This window comes from Furipterus horrens, unplaced genomic scaffold (assembly GCF_987537825.1).
Source record: "Furipterus horrens unplaced genomic scaffold, mFurHor1.1.pri manual_scaffold_3, whole genome shotgun sequence".
NCBI lineage: Eukaryota > Metazoa > Chordata > Mammalia > Chiroptera > Furipteridae > Furipterus > Furipterus horrens.
In genome coordinates, this window is record NW_028327173.1 from 87,798,101 (window position 1) to 87,819,083 (window position 20,983).

Sequence of the window (20,983 nt, forward strand, 5' to 3'; positions counted from 1 at the left end):
CTGTACTGGGTTTTGTAAGCTCTTAGCTCTGCAAAGTACCAGTTTTACACTATGGCTGGAAAGCATTTGCTCCTTCTTTCTCTCACTTCTTTGTTTTCTTCTGACCCCTTAAGGCAGTACAGATACTGGCATGGATATTAAAGTCAAGAGCCATTTTAATAAATGGAATACTGGTTGAGAGAAAGTAAAAGTTCTTGATAGGGATGGGAGAGGTTGGGAAATTGATTTTCGTTTCTTGAAACTTGAGAAAATTGTGGTTTTTAAGAGTTCTAGTTTTTGGTATCAAAGGAAGCTTGCTAAATTTTTTTCTTTAGTGAAAGCTACCATAGGAGTCATCTCTCATCTGTATCAGAAATGTCAGTTATGACTGAGAGCTGGTTTTTCAGAGAGGATCTGACCTACTCTTGGGTCTCAAAAGGAAGAAAGGTAATAGATTTCTCCTGCACTTTGGTTATCTCTACAAAATGACCATTGTCCCATTATTCTCCTGACATTAGTGTTAATTTCACTAATTGATAGGTATGTGATTGGTATTTTTCATGGTGTTCTTGTTCTTTTTTAAATCTTGTATTAAAAAAGGTCTTAACAGAACATACAGGTTCATGTATTGGACTTGATGTTCTTGCAGTTTGTAAGTCACCTTTAGGGTGGGGCTTGGACAAGAACAGAGGGAAAGAAACAGTGTGAGTGGGAATGTGGGAATGTTGAGGTTCGATGTTCTTGTTTATATTTATATTTCCCTCTCATAAATGGATCCCTGGCCTCTGTGCCTTGAAGGAGACAGAGTTAGGACAGTTGTGAGGTTGGTGAGGTGAGAGCATTGCATAGAAAGCAAAATTTTGTGCTAAGCTTTGTTATATCTACTTCATCCTCATTAGGTAGATGTCTTCTGTGTTTAGTGTGCACTCCAGAATCATTTTTCATCCATATAGAAATCTGTCATATAAATAGCTTACCTTTTGAAAGTTATCCTGTCTCTAAAGTAAATCTGGTTGGATGCTGGAACCTCCAGTCACCAGCTCTCCTTCTCCTGCCCCTAAATCCTTCACACACAATGGCTCATCATTAGGAATTCATTAGAGATGTGCTGTGGCATTTTCCTGTAATCATTAATGCAGTATAACTAGATACTTCCTGAGGTGCTCAAAGATGTGAATTACGTCACAAAAAACACAGTTACTCAAAATACATGGTGTGAAGGAAAGTAAATGCCTTTGCTTTTCAGGAGAGGTTGAACTATAATTTATTATTTCCTATCACTCTGTGGGTTCATTGGGCAGTCCTCTGTTACACATGGTTTTTGGCTGTTACTCATGCAGCTGATTTCAGAAGGCAGCTAGGCTTGGCTGGAAGGTCCAAGTTGGCTTGTCTTGCTTGTGTGGTGTCTGGGTGCTGGTTTTTGGCTAGAGCACTTTGGTTCTCCTTCTCATCGCCACTCAGGAAAGTAAATGTCTTGCAATATTTTAAAATAAACATTGGTTTTGAAGCCTTCTGTTTTTTGTTTTTCATATGTGGAATAAAAATCTTAGTAATTTATTAGTTTTCAAAGTGTCATTTAAGATTGAAGAAAATAGAGGCCTTTGTTGACTCGAATGAGTGATAATTCACACCTCTATTTCTGACTTGCAATTTGAGGGGATGGTGGTGGCACAGTGATGTCTTTGTTTTGGGAAGGTACCTATGAAAATAAGTACAATATGGTCCCAACTCAAGAAGTAAGCTACCTACCTGTTGCTGAATAGGACTAGCACAGTGGTTGGCACATAACAATGCTCAAGAAATAGCAAATTTTCCTCTTTCCCTGCAAGGAAGTTACAAAAATAGAACTACAGGGAAATTTCAAAAGAGAGACCATGGTATACAGCTCAGATGGATCATGAATATTCTGTGGACGAGGCTGATTTGAGCCAAGAATTGAAGGATAGTTTCCTCATTCGTTAATCAGATGCTGTAGTCTACCTGGTATTGTTTTGGTACTGTTATGGAATGAGAATAGTGACCAAAAACTAACACAGGTTTTGCAATCTGATGAGCAAGACAGATAGATCATCAAATAATCGTGTAAATAAATATAAATCTACCTGGAAAATGGCTTACATTTTCAATAGGAAAGAGATTAAATAAATTATAACATGTTCTTTAATGTAATGTGATCTTTGAAATTGTTTCAAAGAATTGTAAAATGATTGCAGTGACACTGGGTATTTAAAAATGGGGCTATAAAAGTATAGAGCATAATCTACAAAAACAAACGTGTATTTGCTGTGCAAGAGAAGTTGGTTACGTAGCACATTGAACAGTAGTTATACCCAGTGATGAGGCTGTGAAGCTTAGAGCATGTTCTTTAAATACTACCGATTTTGTCAGGCAGCAAGTAGATTTATTTTTTCATCATATAACATTGTGTAACTCTACACAGATGCTTTGTATGCTTTAATTGAAGAACTAAAACCTTGGCATATGTTCTTTCTCTGTTTATTATTTCATTTTGGTTTTGATGGGATGGAGAAGTAAGCTACCTACCTGTTGCTGAGGTCTCTTCTTGCTGAGTGGGACAGTGTGGTCCTGGTGAGAGCCCTCATCCCATGGGGCTCCTAGTGATGTGAGTTTGGCACTGAATTCCTCTGTGTCTGCCCAAGCAGGATTCATCTTTCTCTGTTGTTTGTTTCACTTTGTTTTGTTTTGTCTTTGGTCTGGTATTTTTGAAGAGAAAAACTTGTGTCCAAAGAGGCAAGTTTCAGAAATGTTTCCAGAGATAATGATGGGAGTTTGATTATTATGTTTGTGTTCCTCTTCATCTGACTAAGGTCCTGTGTTATTAATCAAAATCTGGATTGTTGTGGATTATTTGTACTATTTTATAAGTGATGAGTCCCATCTTCTCTAATACCTACCAATAATTATTGTTTGATTTAAAAACTTTTATCTTGGAAGCCACTGTAATGTTATTACTTTTATCAGTTTATTACAACAATAATTCTTTTTCTAGGTGGGATTGTTTTAGTTTGTTTTAAAGCATCTGCATTTTCAAGGGGGAAATTTAAAAAGTATTTGTAAAGTATGTACTGATATAACCGTAAGGACAGACTATGGCATGTAATTTTTCATAAAATGTGAAGATTCTAGAAGTATTCCTTCTAATCTGTAATGTAAAGACAGGGTTATTTTTACATCATGATTTAAGAGATGCTTAAAAGTTTTCCTACAGCTTTCTTTACACCCAAAATTGTACAAGCAATGAGTTAGGCTTTTCTTACAGATTTCGTTATGAGTTTCTGTTATGTTATGAATATCTAGGATTGAGAGCAGTTATAATCTGAGTCTTAACAAGGGTTTCCTGTTAGCCACCTGGGAGGACAGAGCAGAATGACCAGGCTGGTGAGGGTCTCATTACGGCTGGGCCTTAGGGAATAGCTGGCAGGAAGCTGGTCTCGCCAAGGGCTTTCCATGGTGGACCCTGGCTCTGCAGTGACAATAGCCCCTGTTGTACAGGGCTGTACAATTATTCAGAAAGAAGTGAGGATAATGCACATACATTTTCCCTACTTTAAACTGGTTGGCAATTTCTGGGATTTATTCTCTTCACCAATTAATTTTTAATTGATTCAATTTTTTTTTCGCCCTTACCTGCCAATCACTGCTCTTTTCAGGGATAAGTGCAGGGGAAGAGACTATCATTTTTTTTAAAGTGTTTGTTACAGTTCTTTCTGCTCTTATGTGATACTGTGGATCCTCCCACCTCTGAACCATCTTCCCTTCCCTTTCTCAGTTCTTCTGCTTCTTGTATTCTGAATATGTAGGTGAAGGAGCATTTGAACTATTTTTGTGAAATATTGTTCACAATATAGTTAATGTATGAAGAGCATACATCCAGGGACCCAAAACAGGTATATAATTAACAATGTACAAACAGTGTTTGAGAAGTTGTAGCTGTTTATTCTAACACTGTGATGAAATGATGAAATCTAGCCTTTCCGGGCTTGGCTTGACCCCCTGAGATGTAATCCGTTTTCTAGAAAGATGTGCACCGAGGACCATGTTCTCTTGAAGGAGAGTCAGACAGGCTCTCTGTGGAGAACAGATCACACATTTCCTTTGTCACTTCTCAGCCTTTTTAGGTTGTCATGTTGAGAGACATGCTATCTTGCAGCAGGAAGGAGTTTGTTCTCCAGCACTGGCAAACATCTGGTTCCTCATACTTCTTATGTGGCTCACAGGTGCAGAGCTCAAGAAATTTGAGATTTTGTCAAATATGGCTTTCACTTTTAAGAGTGTTCCTTTTAATTTTGGTTAGTCTTTTTAGATTAAAAAAGAATGTTTCTGTGTTACTTGGTTACTCCATAAATACATGGCATATTAATCCTTTTTGATATCTCACCCCTTTGTAAGTTGGCAACTTTTGTAGATGTTTTAAAATCTTTTTTTCCCTCTGTCAAAGGGAAGAGAAATAGCTGAATACTGCATGCCATAGCACTGGAGGCAGTTCTATTTCCAGCTTGAATATGCAGCTAAGGAAATTGCCAGACTGATGCATTATTAATTTTTTGCTCCCTGATGCTAAGTGCACCTAATGGGTATGCTAAATGCTGCCTCTCTGCCATCCAGTGGCAGGCAGGGACTGGCATAGTCCCCACTGCTTTGTCTGCCTCCCTGTGCTGGGGCTGGTTTCAGTTGTGTCCGGCCCCCAAGCTTCAGGGGTGTAAGGATCACTCAGTTGCTGAAGAGCAGGAGCCACAAGTGTTTCTGGTAGGGTGTACGATCTTCTTACAGGTCAAGCAACAGGTTTCTAAAACACAAGTATCAGAAATATTCTGCATGTATTTTCAGTGTAGCCGTGAAAAAAATTGTCTACTGTTTAGGAAGGTACTACAATTTTGTTTAGTGATAAATTTATTAAATGATTATTTTTCTTCTCAAACTCATAAGAAAGAATGACATGCAATGACCAAATAATTTTGATATATACAATATATGTGATGGCTGAGTTAGTTACAAAACAGTCATCACTCTAGCAGTTAAATCATGAATTGCCAGTTTAAGGGAAAAAGTTACAAAGGTTTAATAAAAATATGAAAACATTTTAAATCTCACACATAGTAAAAGAAATGCATAAAAACATATTTTTAAAGCATTAATTGCAGAGTTGACAAAAACTCACAATACTCTATGTCAGGGAGAAACTTCTCCCCTACTATGGGGGAACATTCACAGGTACAACTTTTTTGTATGGCTGTTTTTGTATGGCCAACATATTTTTACAGTTTAGATTATACATACACTTTTCGTTTATTTGTTTTTGCCATGACAGGTACCTCTTATTTCATCCTTATATAAGTGGAGAAACTCCAAAGGAAGGTGATCCAGGATTGTTCAATATGACATTATTTATTTTATGTGACCATCAGTGGAGAGCTTACTCTGCCCCTGTTCCCTCTGATGTGTAATTCAGTTGTTTAGGGCTTATGCTCAGCCCCAGGAAAAGCCAGGTTACTGTGCTGAGGACTGAAAGGACATTTATTCTGGGCAGTATGATCATGGATTCCAGAGCAGGGGACTTGATATGTCAGGAGGAACACTTTTTATTTTCTTCAATCAAATCATTAACATTGTAATCAGGGCCATCCAGCAACTCAGCAGGTGAGGCCTTGATCACAGGGCTGCTGTCCCAGGGCTCAGATGACTGCTTTGAGATCCTCCTGGAGGTCCTTATCTACAACCAGCAGGGACTGAGTGGCCCCAGCAGATTGGCTGGACCTCATGCTGCTGAGGAAACGGCCAGGTTCCTCCTTTTCCACCCCACTCCTCTACCATCTTTGCTAAAGCTTTGAGTTTCAGGCAACAACAGCTCTGCCATTTCACTCCCATTAGACACCTGGGCCTGGAGCATATCTGTGACACAGGAGCTCCACTGCCCTCACTCACAGCCACAGTGCTCTGTAATCATTAATGTCTCCATGTTCAAATGTCAGCAGCTGCTCAGAGTAGTAAGTGTGGGAGCATACAACACAGTTGTGCTGAGGATCGTTTTTTCCCAAGAGGGAGCATTTGGTATCACTGACCTGTTGATAGGCCCTTTTCATTAACTTACATATCAGCCTCTTAACTAACTCTGAATCCTCTTGTATGAATTCAGCTAATTAGTGCAGCTAGCTACTGTTGTAGCCAAACTCAGTATTAAGGACATTCAACCCATGAAATACTGAATTGGTTTGTAAAAATATAATCATGATAATTAATGGTCAGTCAGCTTAGGCTGCTGACAGACAAATGCAGCTGTGCCTTTGCCCTGCTTCCTTACGCTGCAGTGGTATCTCAGTTACCACTCTCTAAGGAAATTGTGCTCGAGAGTCAGCGAATGTAACTTTCACCAACTATCCCCCATCCCTGAAAAAAAAGGAAGAAAAAGAAAGTAACATTTTTTTATTATGTTTTATTTAGTAGGCACCATGCTAATGCACATTTTTTTCTGTTATTTAATCTGAAATCTAGGTAGTGTGTCAAGGGAGTTGATGAAGAGCACACACAGAAAAGGTCCACTGTGGATTGTGAAGACTGCCCAGAGGGTCTGCAGTTACACCTGCATCACTGCGTGCCGCAGCGCTGAGCTGACCTTTCCCTCCTTTTTATTTTTTATTTTTTTGACTCTTAATCCTGGGACTGATGAGGCCACAACCTGCCTCACTTGAGAAAATAGAAAGTTGGGAGGGAGCGGACAGTTAAACCTGCACTGCCTCTCACCTTGTGTTGAGTCCCTCTGGGCAATGATATTATCCTGGGCTTTGTTATTTACAATAGCCAAGATTTGGAAGCAACCCAAGTGTCCATCAGTAGATGAGTGGATAAAACAACTATGGGACATTTACACAATGGAATGCTACTCAGCCGTGAAACAGAAGAAAATTTTACCCTTTGCGACAGCATGGATGGACCTGGAAAACATTATGCTAAGTGAAATAAACCAGTCAGAGAAAGAAAAATACCATATGATTTCATTCATCTGTGGAATCTAATGAACAAATTGAACTAACAAGCAAAATAGAGACAGCCTTCTAGATAGACACCAGGATGACAGCTCTGGAGGATCAGGGGTTAGGGAGTGGAGGGATTGAGCAAAAAAGAAAAAGGACTCATGGGCATGGACAACAGTGTGGAGATTATACGCAGAGGGGCTGGGTGGAGGTTGAAGAGGGTTTAAGGGGGATAAATGGTAATGGAAAAAATACAATAAAAATAAACTATTAAAAAAAGAGAAATAATGTACTCCTGGTTTATACAGCTGACTTTTAGTAGCTTTTTGCAAAGTTTTATCCCTTTCAGAGATCAGGCATGGGATATAACAGATCTGTTCTTATATAGTAGGAGAGTCCTTGAAATTCATGATACTCTTTGCAGATTACCTTAAAATACTGAACTTAATATATTTTAAAATATCTAAATGTTTACCTTTTATATTTGTTAATGTTAAATCAGACATTTGCTTATACTAGATTTCAGTATAGGCCAGCATTAAGGGTCTTCCTGTCCCCCAAATGTAAGAAAATAAATTGGGAAGAGTCTACCTGTCAGGTTTTTAATAAAATATGTAGGAAGATATTTTAATGCTGGCAGACTGCTCAGTCTCGTATCCTCCCATCCTCCACCCTGACTTCACTGTGGGCATCGTTATTTGAAAAGATGGTCTAGAGAATAGCTGTGTGGTTTTGCAGAACAGTCGTGCTGTTCCATTGGTTTTGAGTGTGAATGATATGAAGGTAGGAGGACTCCTGTTCCATTTTTACATTAGGATCTTTGTGTCTGTCTGTTCATGGACAAGGTCATATTTTAAAGAATTAACAGGTTAGGATTCAGGTTCTGGATGAGCTCTTTTCTTAAAAGAGTTCCTATAGGACCATGAGGAATGACTGTCTCAATCCTAAGCCAGTCCCTCTGGTGCATGACACCTGTGAAATAATACTACATCTTCCTCTTCTTATTAATGTTAATTTTGTGATTTCAAAGTGTAACTGATGACAGTGTGTTTTAAGTGTCTTGGCACCTTATATTTTCTTCCTTTTGGTTTTCAAGACATGATATGATGCCCTGCCTGGGTGCTTAATTGGTTGGAGCGTCATCCCCTACACCAAAAGGTTGCAGGTACCTAGGTTGTGGGCTCAATCTTCTGTTGGAATGTGTACAGGAGGTAATGGATCTCTCTCTCTCTCTCTACCTCCCCTTCCATCTTTCTTTCTGTCTCTCAAATCAAAAGCATATCCTTCGCTGAGGATTAAAAAAAAGAAAATCCCATGAAGTTGTTAGAAATTCTTTCGTACTAAGAATGACTTCTTTATTTATTTATTTATTTTTAGGGTAGATTGAAGCAGTGATTTTTAAAACAAAGAGAGCAGAACTAGAACATCTTAAATTTTTAATCCTTTCTTTACAGGTTACCTATACCACTTTTGATTAAGAAAACTGTAGAAAGTTAGTAACTGCCACAAGCGAACGCCAGGCGGTGGCACATGTCAATTTTCCAGAGTCCTGCTTTGCGAGGTGTCTGAATGCACTGCTCGGGGTCTCTGCTCACACTCGCTGGAATCAGTTATGGCAGATTTTAGTCCACAGGTCGCTTTTCCCCATATTTCTTTGTAAACTCTTCAGCATTCTTACAGAATTTTTTACGGTCCTTAGAGTATTCTTCAGCTAGGTCAGCCCGAAGTGGGTGCTCGGGCTGGGGATCGTTCACCAGTGCTATGAGGGACTGGATTACTTGGTCGGTTTTGGTTGCTGGCTTCCAGTTTTCAGCACTAATTACTGGCAGACAGACCTGCCCCTTTTCATCGATGATGGGGTGATAGATCTTTGTTTTAAATGTGATCTTTGGTGGTTTGAATGGGTACTCTGCTGGAAAGTTGATTTCGATTCTGAAAGCCCCCTTATCATATGGAGGGTTGTCAGGAACAATAAGCCCTTGCCAAGTCAATAAATTAGCTTCATCAACCCGGATGTTACGGAAGTTTTTCATTCCACAGTTGCGGATTTCTTCAAGCTCCTTCATCAGCCTCCTGCTGGCCGCCATCTTGGATCTGGTGCTGCTCAAGAATGACTTCTAAACCATTCTTTTTAGGAACACCTTTTCCACTGCAGTTCCAAGGCTAGAACTTTGTTCTTTGAACCTTAATGTCAACAGTAGGAAAGTTTACTTACTGCAGATGGATCCAATTATGTGCTAAAGAGCTCTTCTGTCCCTCACTACTGCTTCCACACATAACCTTATAAACAAACCTTCACCAGCCAACTTTTGCTGTGGAGGCAGCTATGGTGAAATTAGCTTTGATCTTGGCCTTGATCTGAGGGAGTGCCGGGTCTGAAAAGTTAGAGGGAGGGAGAGTTTCTAGTGCTACCATCCCAATAAGGTCAGAACATACCTTTTCAAAATGGTCCTGTTCTATGGGGTTGGGGAATTCTGATGTGCTAGATTCTTGTGTAGGTAGAATCTAGGGTTAGTGTTCCAGTTACCAAGTGGCCTGATAGATTTCCAACCACTCCAGTGAACATTGTTTATTTAAAAAATGAGTGGCTGCCAACCAACTCATAAACAAGTTGGAAGAATGTAATTCTCTTGTTACTTGAAGTAAACTACCTGGTGCAATATTATAAAGTTTCTGTAGCATACTGATTGCCAAAATTAGTCATGTGCTTTACCTTACTCAATTTCTCCCAACATTAGAGTGATTGTTCAAAATTACGAGTGAGAGTGAAATCTAGAATGAACTTGTAAGTGGCTCTTAATTGACTATAATTGTTGTCCTGTCATGGTTGACGTGCCTATAAATTGTTTTTACTCATGACATTTAAAAAAAAAATTCTCACCTGAGGATGTGTTTTTTTTTTTATTTGAGAGAGAGAGACAGACGTTAATGTGACAGAGAAACACTGACTGACTGCCTCCTGCATGCACCCCGACTGGGGATGGAACCCACAACCTTTTGGTGTACTGGATGATGCTACAATCAACGGAGCCACCTGGCCAGGGCTTTATTATAACATTTTTGATACCAAATAAATACTTAACCAATTCTACGACACTGACACCAACTGCATTTTCTGTAATTAAATTAAATTCTGCCCTAACCATCCAGAGTTAGCTCAGATCCTACAGGTAAAGGGTATAGTTCCCCAGACTCCTTCCATCTTTAGATGCTAGTCACCATTACTCCTCACCAGTACTGATGTACTTATAAGGAATACTCTGGAGCAGCTGAATGGAAGCGATGCAGAGGAGGATGTGTGGGGAGGTTGTAGGTTGGGGCAGCTGAGCCTCTGGGGGCATGCCACCCTCCCAGCGCCTGGGTGTATTCACCAGTGAATACTCTCTGAAGCCCATCATTTAGGAATTTTTTGAATGGATATTTTATTATGTAACCAATATAGGAATATTATGGATTAGAAAGTTCAGGGAATTTCATTTTCAGTAATAGGCCCCTTTGGAATATGCCTCCAGGCTCTCTTGGAGATATTCATTTATTCTATTCAGATGGGGTAGTTAGATTTGGGTAGTAAGGACAGGCAAGCATTTGAGTATACTTTGTAACTTTTAAAAGGGTACAGATATTGGTATTATTATAGGAGACATTAAGTCAATACTTGATTGATAATCTTATTCCAGATATTTTTTGGACTGTTATGGATTGAAGTTTTCATAGGTGGTCTTTTGATAAAAGATTTAATTTTCTATATTTTGCTTAGCTGAATTAATCATAGTGTTCTTCATTTTAATGTCACCGTTTTCAAGGTATGTTTACTAGACTAATGACTAATGATTTGTAGTTTTAAGTGCTTTATGTTAGATACTAATAATGAAAGATTAACCAGAGCCATGTTTCAAATCTTTTTGGAGCATTTAGATGTCATGCTTCCCTTGTGTCCAGCCTTCCATGTTACACCTCTTTATTTCTGGCCACAGAAGGGTTCAAAAAATAGTGTTCTCCTGGTGGCTGGGATTTCCTTTTATCTGACTCTAAAGATTAACTTCACTGACATTCATCTCTATTTTTCTTTGGAAAATTAGGCCCAGTAGTGGAATATCAAAGTTGAGATAAAAGGAAGGACATAGATAAGGAAGAACTAGAGATTATCTGCCCTACGACTCACATTACTTGTTACTGGGTCATAGTAACAGAGTAGGGTTAAGTCTAAAGGAAGTGTGACAGAATTGGACCATGAAACAAGGTGTGGGTAATATTCCCAAATGGTGAAGGTATATTTCAGAGAACACTTGCTGTTTTGTAGGGCCTAGTCTTACTCTTTTATAGTCACTGGTCTTAAAGGAGGTATAATATTACTCTGAACTGATTGTCCAACATTACCTCTGTAATTTATGATCTCAACGAGAACTTGTATGAAGATGTATGCATGGTTTGGTGAAAATCATCTACAGTTTCTTCAGCTCTTATGTGTCATTTACTGTGCTAATGACTTTAAATACTGTATTATTTTATTTAGTTTTCATGGAAACTTTGTGAAATGGATATTTTTTATCCCCTATTTTTCAGACAAGAAACTGATGTTCTGAGAGGTAACGATTTGCTTAGGGTCCAGGTTAGATTTGAAAAGTACTGGAGGTGGGATTAAAACCCAGAACTGTGTTACTCAGGTAACCTGTAACAAGACATTGAACACCTACTATGTAGCAAGCACTGGGCTGGGTACTGGAAATGCAAAGAAAAATTAAACTGCTCTCCCCTTAAGTTAATACTACACTGTCTTCATTAGAATGCTAAGGAGATTCCAAAATGACTTAATTAAAAGCACTGCATAAATACATTACATTATATTAGGTTGGCAATGGTTTCCTGCCAATAGGAAATGCCAAGAATCAATAGGAAGAAGTATTTGGTTATAAAAAAGAAATGAGCAGAGCCATAGAAAGGCTAATTGAAAGCATGGAGTGTTAGAAACCTACAGATTTATTTATGTGAAGTTTGGAAGATTATACTCTAACAATTTCTGGCTGGTTTTGATGACTGATGATAAACTGAAAATAGCTGAGCTACTTAGATTAACTCAAGTTGCTTTATTTAAACCATGCTGTCTCAGAGAACCCTACTTTTAATGCACCTGAAGTGCACACCTGTGTCATGTTGGGTATAGGGTGTTTTAGAGTCAGGGGAAAGGAAGCAAACAAGGGCAATATTACGTGGTTTCAACATCATTTATCAGTCTGTTGCCTATGATGTTGTGCCAGAGCAGCCAGTGATAATGTGTGAAGGGCAAGTAGGGGAAATGCTCATTTTTGGAAAAATGATTAGAATCAAGACAAGGGATGAGCTATATTAAAAACACAGTGGCTCAGTACTAAGGAATATTAGAAGAGCAATATTACAAATTTGCTTTTACTTAGAAAGATGAATAATTCTTTGTAGACCCTGCATTAAATTTATAGGCAAAATCAAGAATGTTATACTAATATTGTTTCTTATATGATTTCTTGAATTTAATCCAAAATACTTTATTTTTGTATCGATAACTTCTGAAATGTACCATTCTGCTTTTTGGATTATCTGGGCATTTTTCATCACCAAGTAGTTTTTTCTGCTTTGACATAATTATATTAGTGAAATTAGAGAAAATAAAAGATGTGCTTAGGAGTCATTAATATTAAAGCGATAATGTATATTTTGGTTTTACTTGAAATAGGTGGATATATATGTGTGTGTATGAGGTCTGTCCAGAAATAGCCCAGCCATTGTTAATGAATGGTTTGCAACCTGGCAGCCAAGGAGAGTGGACTGGCATGTGCATGTGTAAACAATGACTACTTCATTTACTCGTCAGTGGGGGAGGTAGATGCCATTGAGTGAGCATGTGCACTGTGTGGTCGTCACATCCAAAATGACTGAGTGAGTAGAGCAACGAATCTGCATCAGATTTGGCATTAAGCTTGAACATTCCTCTGAAAAATATTTGTATGATTCAGAAGGCCACAGCTATGGGTAACTGGTGATTGGCAGCTTCATAACAACAACGTATCCACTTATGCATCATGTCTTGTGCAGTTTTTTGGCAAAACATCAAATCACCCAGGTGATTCAGCCTCCTATACAGCCCTGATTTGGTGCCCAGCAACTTCTGGCTTTTCCCCAAACTAAAATCACCTTTGAAAGGGAAGAGATTTCAGACTGTTGGTGAGATTCAGGAAAATACAACAGGGCAGCTGATGGCAATTGGGACAACTGTGTGAGGTCCCAAGGTGCCTACTTTGAAGGGGTCTGAGGTGTCATTGTCCTACGCACAATGTTTCTCATATCTTCTTCAATAAATGCCTCTGTTTTCCATATTACGTGGCTGAATACCTTCTGGACAGACCTTGTATATATATACACACACACATATATGAAATCAATCTCATTTTCTCTGTATAACATTTATAACTTGATTTTTGTAGATGAAGAATGGTTTCAAGAGTTTAAAATGACTTAGTAGTTAAGACAGGGTTAGACTTTGAGCCCAGGACACCCCCTGCCTCCCGAACTATTGTTTTTGCTGGAGTATGCTGCTGTTTATGGCTTGAAATTACTGACTTGCAGTTGTCAGCAAGATTATAGAACATGCCTCAGCGGTGTGGGTTGGTTGGTTGGAGCACTGTCCCATAAACGGAAAGGTTGCAGGTTCAATTGCCAATCAGGGCACATACCTTGGTTAATGGTTTCATCTCCAGTGAGAGCGTATATGGGATGCAACTGATCAATCTTTCTCTTTCACATTGATTTCTCTCTCTCTGTCTCTCTCTTTTTCTCCCTCTTGTTCCTCCCTCTCTAAAAGCAGTGAAAAAATGTCCTTGGGTGAGGATTAAAAAATACCAAACATGTTGGTAAAGCTGTAGTGTTGTTTTGATTTACTTATTTTGAGCACCACAATTATATTAAGTAGATACTTTCAAGGAAGTCCTATAGTCAGTATACAAAATGTGTAGGAAAAGTTCTGCCAGGCTAGGTTTTGAACCTTTTTTTAAAGGATATATGTAATCACCTATAGCAGTGGAGGGTGCCTTTCTTAATTACTGATAACTGACTTTTAGAAATCCTTTTTGGCAACTGTTACTTGTGAAACTACTTTTAGTTTGTTGTGCTTCTCTTGTCTGGTTGGCCTATCGGTATTTTGAGCACTCCCTAGCCAGGTGTTAGACCAACAATATACCACGTTAAGTGTCTGGGTTCTGACTTTGAACTCAAGCTTCACTCATTTTGTTTGTATGTAAACCATCTGTTGTATCTTTCCCACTCCCTTCTGGCTCTACAGACTTGACTCATCATTGAATACCTAGTTGGAGCCTCACCTCTTCCATGAATGCATTCCCATTCATTTTCACATTCCTGCTCCTTCTGTACCTCTGTGGGACTTTATGGCTGTTCTCTTATTAATCATATGCTCTTTTATAAATGTATTTCTATCCATCTATATTGTGAATACTCTGGAGCTTCAGCTTCATACTGTTAAACTCTTTGATATTGTGGAGAATGATAAACAACTATTCTGTACAAAGTGGGATTTAAAAATATCTTCTTAGAAATTATTTAGTGTAACTTTATTTTAGTAAAGCTCTCTGGCAGTAGAGCAGTAAAATGGTTTGATCATGCGTGGTGTTACAGAGTGCCAGGAGTGTAACTCTCATATGTTGTTGGTGGGACTTTTTGGTGGAGTGCTAGTGCATTGCACTCCTGCTTGGGAGATCCCATTTGGCCATATATGTTCAAATTTAAAATGCATAAACTGATGTGGAAATGTGCACCTGAAACCTGTATAATTTTGTTAACCAGTGTCACCCAGTATATTCAGTAAAAAGGAAAATAAAATTTCTGTAGTAACTGTTTGACATTGCAATTCAACTTTTATTATTTTATTTAAAAATATTTAATTTATTTTTAGAGAGAGGTGAAGGGTGGGAGAAAGAGATGGAGAATAACATCAATCCGCTGCCTCTTACATGTACCCTGACTGGAGGACCAACCGCTGTCCAGGCATGTGCCCTGACAGAGAATCGAACTGGCGACCTTTTGCTTTGTGATAGGACACCCAACCAAATGAACCATACCAGTCAGGGCTGCAATTCAACTTTTAGAAGTTTATCCTAAGAATGTTAGTATGTGTATGCAAACATACGTGTACAAGAGTGTTCTTTATAGACTTACTCATTTTAACAGAATACTCAAAAAATTTGAATGTTCATTAATAGGAAATAGCTGAGTACACTGGAGCTTTCATATGATGGAATACTTGGTACCATTGAAAAGAATGAGGTAGATCTATGTGTTACTGGACTTTTATTATATACCAGCAATGTAAATTCTTAACTGACAACAATAAGATGCAGAACAGTATGCTAACACCTGTGTAAAATTTTTGTTGGAGAAAGGTGTATGTTCACACAGAATCGTATAGCATGGCATGGAAACGTGCCTACTGGGAGGTACAGAAGCCAGTTGAATTTTACTTTTCACTGTTTACCCTCTTATAACATTTGAATTTTATTACCATATACTTGATTTATCTATGAAAAATATTTGATTAATTTTTAAAAGTCTGATTGTACAGATTTAAAATTCCCAAATCTGTTGACTTAGCAATGGTAGATAAGCTAATATGTGTAAAGAACCTAGCAGAGTTCCAGATGTAATAATGAATAGTCTGTAAATTATATGAGTGATGGTCATGGTGGAGATTGGTAGGGTAGTAATGATGATGTCAGAACTTTTCTTTGAAGCACCCCTACCGACAGAGGATAGAGAATGTTCCATCTCTATCTCGCCCTAAACTCAGGGATATGAATAATTTTTAAGAGATGGTCTAAAGTGTGAAATATTTTATAGTCCCAGTATTTTGGTTTAAAAATTGCATTTTTCTTCTCATTTATAATATTTCCTTATTATTTTTTGAAAATAAAATAATTGTGAATCACCTAATATCAAGAAAATAATTTAAAAACTAATGTATTTCCCCAGGGGAGAATAAATTATTCAGTCAAAATTTTCAGTGTTGCCAGGTGAGCCATGTTTATCTTGTGGTGATATGGAATCTTGTCCATTGTTGCCTAGCTCCAGGTGTCTGCAAGCTGTATTTCAAGAAGCAAGGCTTCCTATCTAGAAATAAGGTTAAGATCTGATATTGCATTTTGATGATTTCTATGATGATTTAATGACTTATGAAGTTGGTGGAACCGAACTTGGCGTCTAAGTCATGTGATTATCTATTGTCATTGACTTGTTAGAGCATCAGTTCCCTGGCATGTGTGACCATTCTGTAATAAAGTGTAGTTGTTCAAAATTTTTACTTCCAAATCCGTGTCCTCTCACTTCAAGGGTCTTTATTACTTTAAGTGACTCATACATTTGCAAATTCTTTGTCCATTTCAGATCTGCCCCCATCAGTCCAGAAAGAGGAGCAAGTACTCTCCTGGAAGCTGGAGGGGGAAGCCGGAATAACAAATAAAGGAGTGCTAGGGAAAGATATAAAGCTCACTAGCAGGTGAAGGTGAACTTTATTTCTTGAAATAAAAAAGTGTGCTTGTGATTCCCAGACCTCTATTTAAAATGATGCAAAGAACTATTTATATGGTGTAAGATATTAGAAAGGCCATCAGCGTTTCAAAGAGCTGATAGTTTCTTCTGCAGAGTATTGAAGCTTTCTGGTTTGATGGACTGTATCCATAAAATTATTAATAGGTATGTTTTAAATCTTTGTGTCTTGTACTTATGTATTGGTATTTTTAATCAACATTGAAATCGAGAATTGATTTAATTAAATGCACGGATATTATTCAGATAGAACCGGTTTCAAACCCAGTTTCTTCTGAACACATATTCTTACATGAAAATTAACATGTAAAATTTAGCAGTAATTATAGTGGAAATTGTATTTTAGCAATGCTCTTAGGTGAAATAAAATTATAATGGGTGATTCAGTGTGCAAAAATGTCATGAATGAGTTTTTTACTATTTCTTACAGAGATTTATGTTTTTGGAGAAATTGTGTGACCAATAAACAAAGAATATAGAATATTTAGAAAAATAGAAAGTGAAGAAATTTCATCATTTGATATACAAACATAGATCTCTTTTTATTTAGTCATAAATAGTAATGGATAATACTTACATGTACAATAAGTGTAGTAGATAGTGGGTACTTCTGCATTTAATTCCATTCTTGTTTTTACCTTTGCGGCAGGCATTTTGCCTTATACAGAGAAGAGAGACAGGCAGGTTTATTGTTTAGATTGTGCTGAACCTCAGAGGTGCTGCCCACTTGCTTAATGTCTTCCCAGTGCAAACTCAGAGAAACAGTGGATCTGTTAAGCACAGAGCTCTTGTAATACTTAATATGAAAAATTGCAGAGTCATAAATGTAGTTGAACTATTAATTTTCAGCTGTTTTTCCTTATTCTGTTTTCTTTTATTTATCTGATACTGTCTCCTTTGAGATTAAAACAAACCAAAAGGTAGAATTTTTTTGGTAAAGCAGCTCAGAGTGGAGGAAAAAAACATCTTTCTTCTAAATACACCCATCATTCTAGAGTTATAAAGTAAGAGAGCCCTTTTCTCTTGAAGAACAAAGACATGGCAGTCTGATGTTTTTTAAAAGTCTTCAGAGACTTTATTTAATACCCATGTAATTGGAAGTTGTGAGTCTTATCTAAGTGTTTCTAAAACCAGATATTTCTTCATACGTGTGCTGTCTCTTTGAGCAAGCAAACAATTTCAAAAGCCCAGATTTGTTCTTGAAATAAAAATGTATGCTTGTGCTTCTCAGATCTCTATTTAAAATGATGCAAAGAACTACTTATATGGTGTAGGATATTGCGAAGGCCATCAGCATTTCAAAGAGCTGATAGTCTGTCTCAGAGCTCAAGTAAACAGTAACTGACTTCGTCATTCACTGCAGAAAACATTTCCAGTTTCTTCTTTAACCTTTCAGATGTGTTGATGTTTGTAAGCATCAAGAGCCTTAAATTCTCACTTGATGAAATTTATATATCTTTCATTTATTTCGTTTACTTTTATAGAACAGTCATTCTTAACCCAAAATCAGTTAAAGAATTACCAATATTTCATTTTTTATCTTTTTCTGTTTTGTTTTCTTTTAAAATATATAATAGAACACTACATAACTATCTATGATGTGTTTGGCACATGGCATGAAGTGAAGATCAGTTTATTTTTCTCCTAAATACATAGAAAAAGTTTTAACACTATTTCTATATAATTTATTACTTCATTGGTTTATGAAAATTTATATTAAGTTTAAAAATATCTCAGTCTGTTTACTGTGTCAGTTCTTGTGCCAGTTTTCATTATTGTTCTTTCTCATTTTTAAAAAATTTCATAGCTTCTGTTATTTGTTTAATTTTTCAGATAGACTTGGGGATTATTTTAAAATTCTCCTGATCTTCCCCTGGCTCCTATAGAAATTTCCATTGGGAATTACATTAAAATAATTTGGGTAGAGCTGGCATTTTATACCATTCAATCTGCCTATATAAGGTATAGTTTTTTCTATTCATCCTGACCTTCTTTAATGGTTTTTAGTAAATTTCTGTTATTTACTTCAAATAAGCCCCTTCACATATGTTATTATGAAAGATGTTTTTTATTATAACCTTATTTCCTGTTGGTTATTGAAAAATGCTGTTGATTAAAAAATAATTTTAATCCTCACCTAAGGATATATTTACTGATTACAGGAAAAGAAGAGAGGAGAGAGAGAGAGAGAGAAAGAGATAGAGAAACATTGATGTGGGGGAAACACCGATCAGTAGCCACCCACACACCCTGATGCCTGACTTGGAATTGAACCTGCAATCTTTTGGTTTACAGGGTGAATTTCCAATAAACTGAGTCACACCAGCCAGTGCAGATTTTAAAAAATTTAAATTTATAATGTTCACCAAAGTATTTGCCCTAGAAATTTATCCGTTGATTCATTTGAGCTTTCTAGAGAGAAAGTTGTGTTGTGACCCATAATACTTCGGTTTCTTCTTTCCGTTAGTCATGTTCCATTACTTGCTGTCTTTTGCGCTCTCATATTGGCTAAATTCCTAAAAATTAAAAAAATATATAATGGTTGTAAAGTATCTAGTATCTGTTAGAAATGATTTTACAACTTACCTAGAGACTGTAGGTTACTTTATACCATGAAAAAGGTTTTAGGGAAATTGTCACATTTCCTCGGTGATGAATCAGTGATATCTCTTTATATTTTTGATATAAAGATTACAATTTTAGGGAAAACTTAATAAAAGCATAACCTTCCAGAATCTTCTTCCTGACCTCCTGGTCTTGGTGTTTGGGTCTCGGAGCGGCTGATAGCAAGATGTCTTCTGGAAGTGCTAAAATTGGGCACCCTGCCCCCAACTTCAAAGCCACAGCTGTTAGGCCAGATGGTCAGTTCAAGGATATCAGCCTATCTGACTACAAAGGAAAATATGTGGTGTTCTTCTTTTACCCTCTTGACTTTACCTTTGTGTGCCCCACGGAGATCATTGCTTTCAGCGACAGGGCAGAAGAATTTAAGAAACTCAACTGCCAAGTGATTGGTGCTTATGTGGATTCTCACTTCTGTCACCTGGCCTGGATCAACACACCCAGGAAACAAGGAGGACTGGGACCTATGAACATTCCCTTGGTATCAGACCCCAAACGCGCCATTGCTCATGACTATGGGGTCTTAAAGGCTGATGAAGGCATCTCATTCAGGGGCCTCTTTATCGTTGACGACAAAGGTATCCTTCGCCAGATCACTATAAACGACCTTCCTGTTGGCCGCTCTGTGGATGAGACTCTGAGACTAGTTCAGGCTTTCCAGTTCACTGACAAACATGGGGAAGTGTGCCCAGCTGGCTGGAAACCTGGCAGTGATACCATCAAGCCTGATGTCCAGAAGAGCAAAGAATATTTCTCTAAGCAGAAGTGAGCACTGGGCCATTATAGGGTCATGGCGGCAGTGTACAGCCATGAGAACAAAACCTCTCTTTTACTATTGTCGTGCTTAAAACACAAGACCTTAGATTTAGGCCAGATGTGGTATGGGACAGGAAAGGCCTTTCCTGCAGGATTTGGGGAGGCCAGCTTTTCTTTTTCTGGAGGAAATGCCCTGAACTTACGGAGCAGGCCAACTGATGTGTACACTAGTGGGGCATCACCTCTTATCTTTTGTAGTTTCTATTAAACTTGAACTGAGAAAAAAATAAAAAATAAAAAAAATAAAAGCATAACCTTCAAAATGAATATAAAGCAGATTTTAAAATTGATTATTGTATATTTTTGTTCTATTTTTCTAGGTGGAAACTTGGTGCTATTGGGAAAGAGAAAGACTAAAATCCAATTTTATGCATAATTGCTTTAATGGGTATATTGGTTATATGGAATAAAATTAAAATAGTTTATATTTTTATTAGATTCAGCAGTTAACTTTTAAAATTATGCTTGTATGATAACTTTCTGATTAAATTTTATTTATTGTTTTTCCTTTTTTTTCCATTTTTTAAAATTGTTTTTCTAATAAAGTTGATGCACTTTTTCTCCCATTGCTCCCCCACCACCCATCCCCCACCTTCTCCCACAGTCAATCCCCAACCTGTTGTCCATGTCCGTGAGTCATTTATATACCTTCCTTGAAGAGACCCTTCCCCTACTTATCTCCCTTTTATCCCACCCCTTTTCTCCCCTAGTAATTGTTAGGTCTGCTCCTTGTTTACATGCCTCTGGTTCAGTTTTGCTCATTTCTTTGTGTTGTTCGTTAGTTTCCTGTGTTAGGTGATATCATATGGCATTTGTCTTTCGCTGCCTGGCTAATTTCGCTACGCATAATTCTCTCTAGTTCCATCCATGTTGTCGCAAATGGTAGGAGTTCCTTCTTTCTTTCTGCTGCATAGTATTCCATTGCGTAAATGTACCAGTTTTTTGATCCACTCATCTACAGATGGGCACTTAGATTGTTTCCAGCACTTGGCTAT

The 20,983-nt window shown here is 37.6% G+C and overlaps 2 protein-coding genes and 1 pseudogene across 10 annotated transcripts in view; 2 read left to right on the top strand and 1 right to left on the bottom strand.

Annotated features, from left to right (window-relative positions):
- The window catches only part of FARS2 (phenylalanyl-tRNA synthetase 2, mitochondrial), a 582,942-nt gene that overhangs the window by 68,690 nt on the left and 493,269 nt on the right, over window positions 1-20,983 (top strand). For 4 of the 9 annotated variants that reach the window (XM_090269837.1, XM_090269834.1, XM_090269842.1 and 1 more), the window contains exon 3: window positions 16,389-16,500. The exons of the other annotated variants lie outside the window; for them this stretch is intronic. The gene's annotated coding sequence lies outside the window, so the exon portion shown is untranslated. The remainder of the gene's footprint in view (window positions 1-16,388; window positions 16,501-20,983) is intronic. 9 annotated transcript variants of the gene reach the window in all.
- Window positions 8,388-9,067, bottom strand: LOC150015461 (ubiquitin-conjugating enzyme E2 L3). The gene has a single exon (XM_090271764.1). The coding sequence runs from the start codon at window positions 9,053-9,055 to the stop codon at window positions 8,591-8,593; it is 465 nt and encodes a 154-aa protein (XP_090127890.1). The 5' UTR covers window positions 9,056-9,067; the 3' UTR covers window positions 8,388-8,590.
- LOC150015462 (peroxiredoxin-1 pseudogene) lies at window positions 19,282-20,213 on the top strand (annotated as a pseudogene).

Bases quoted from the DNA above. Each gene is read 5' to 3' on its own strand.
- LOC150015461 (XM_090271764.1), bottom strand. From the start codon at position 9,055: ATGGCGGCCAGCAGGAGGCTGATGAAGGAGCTTGAAGAAATCCGCAAC.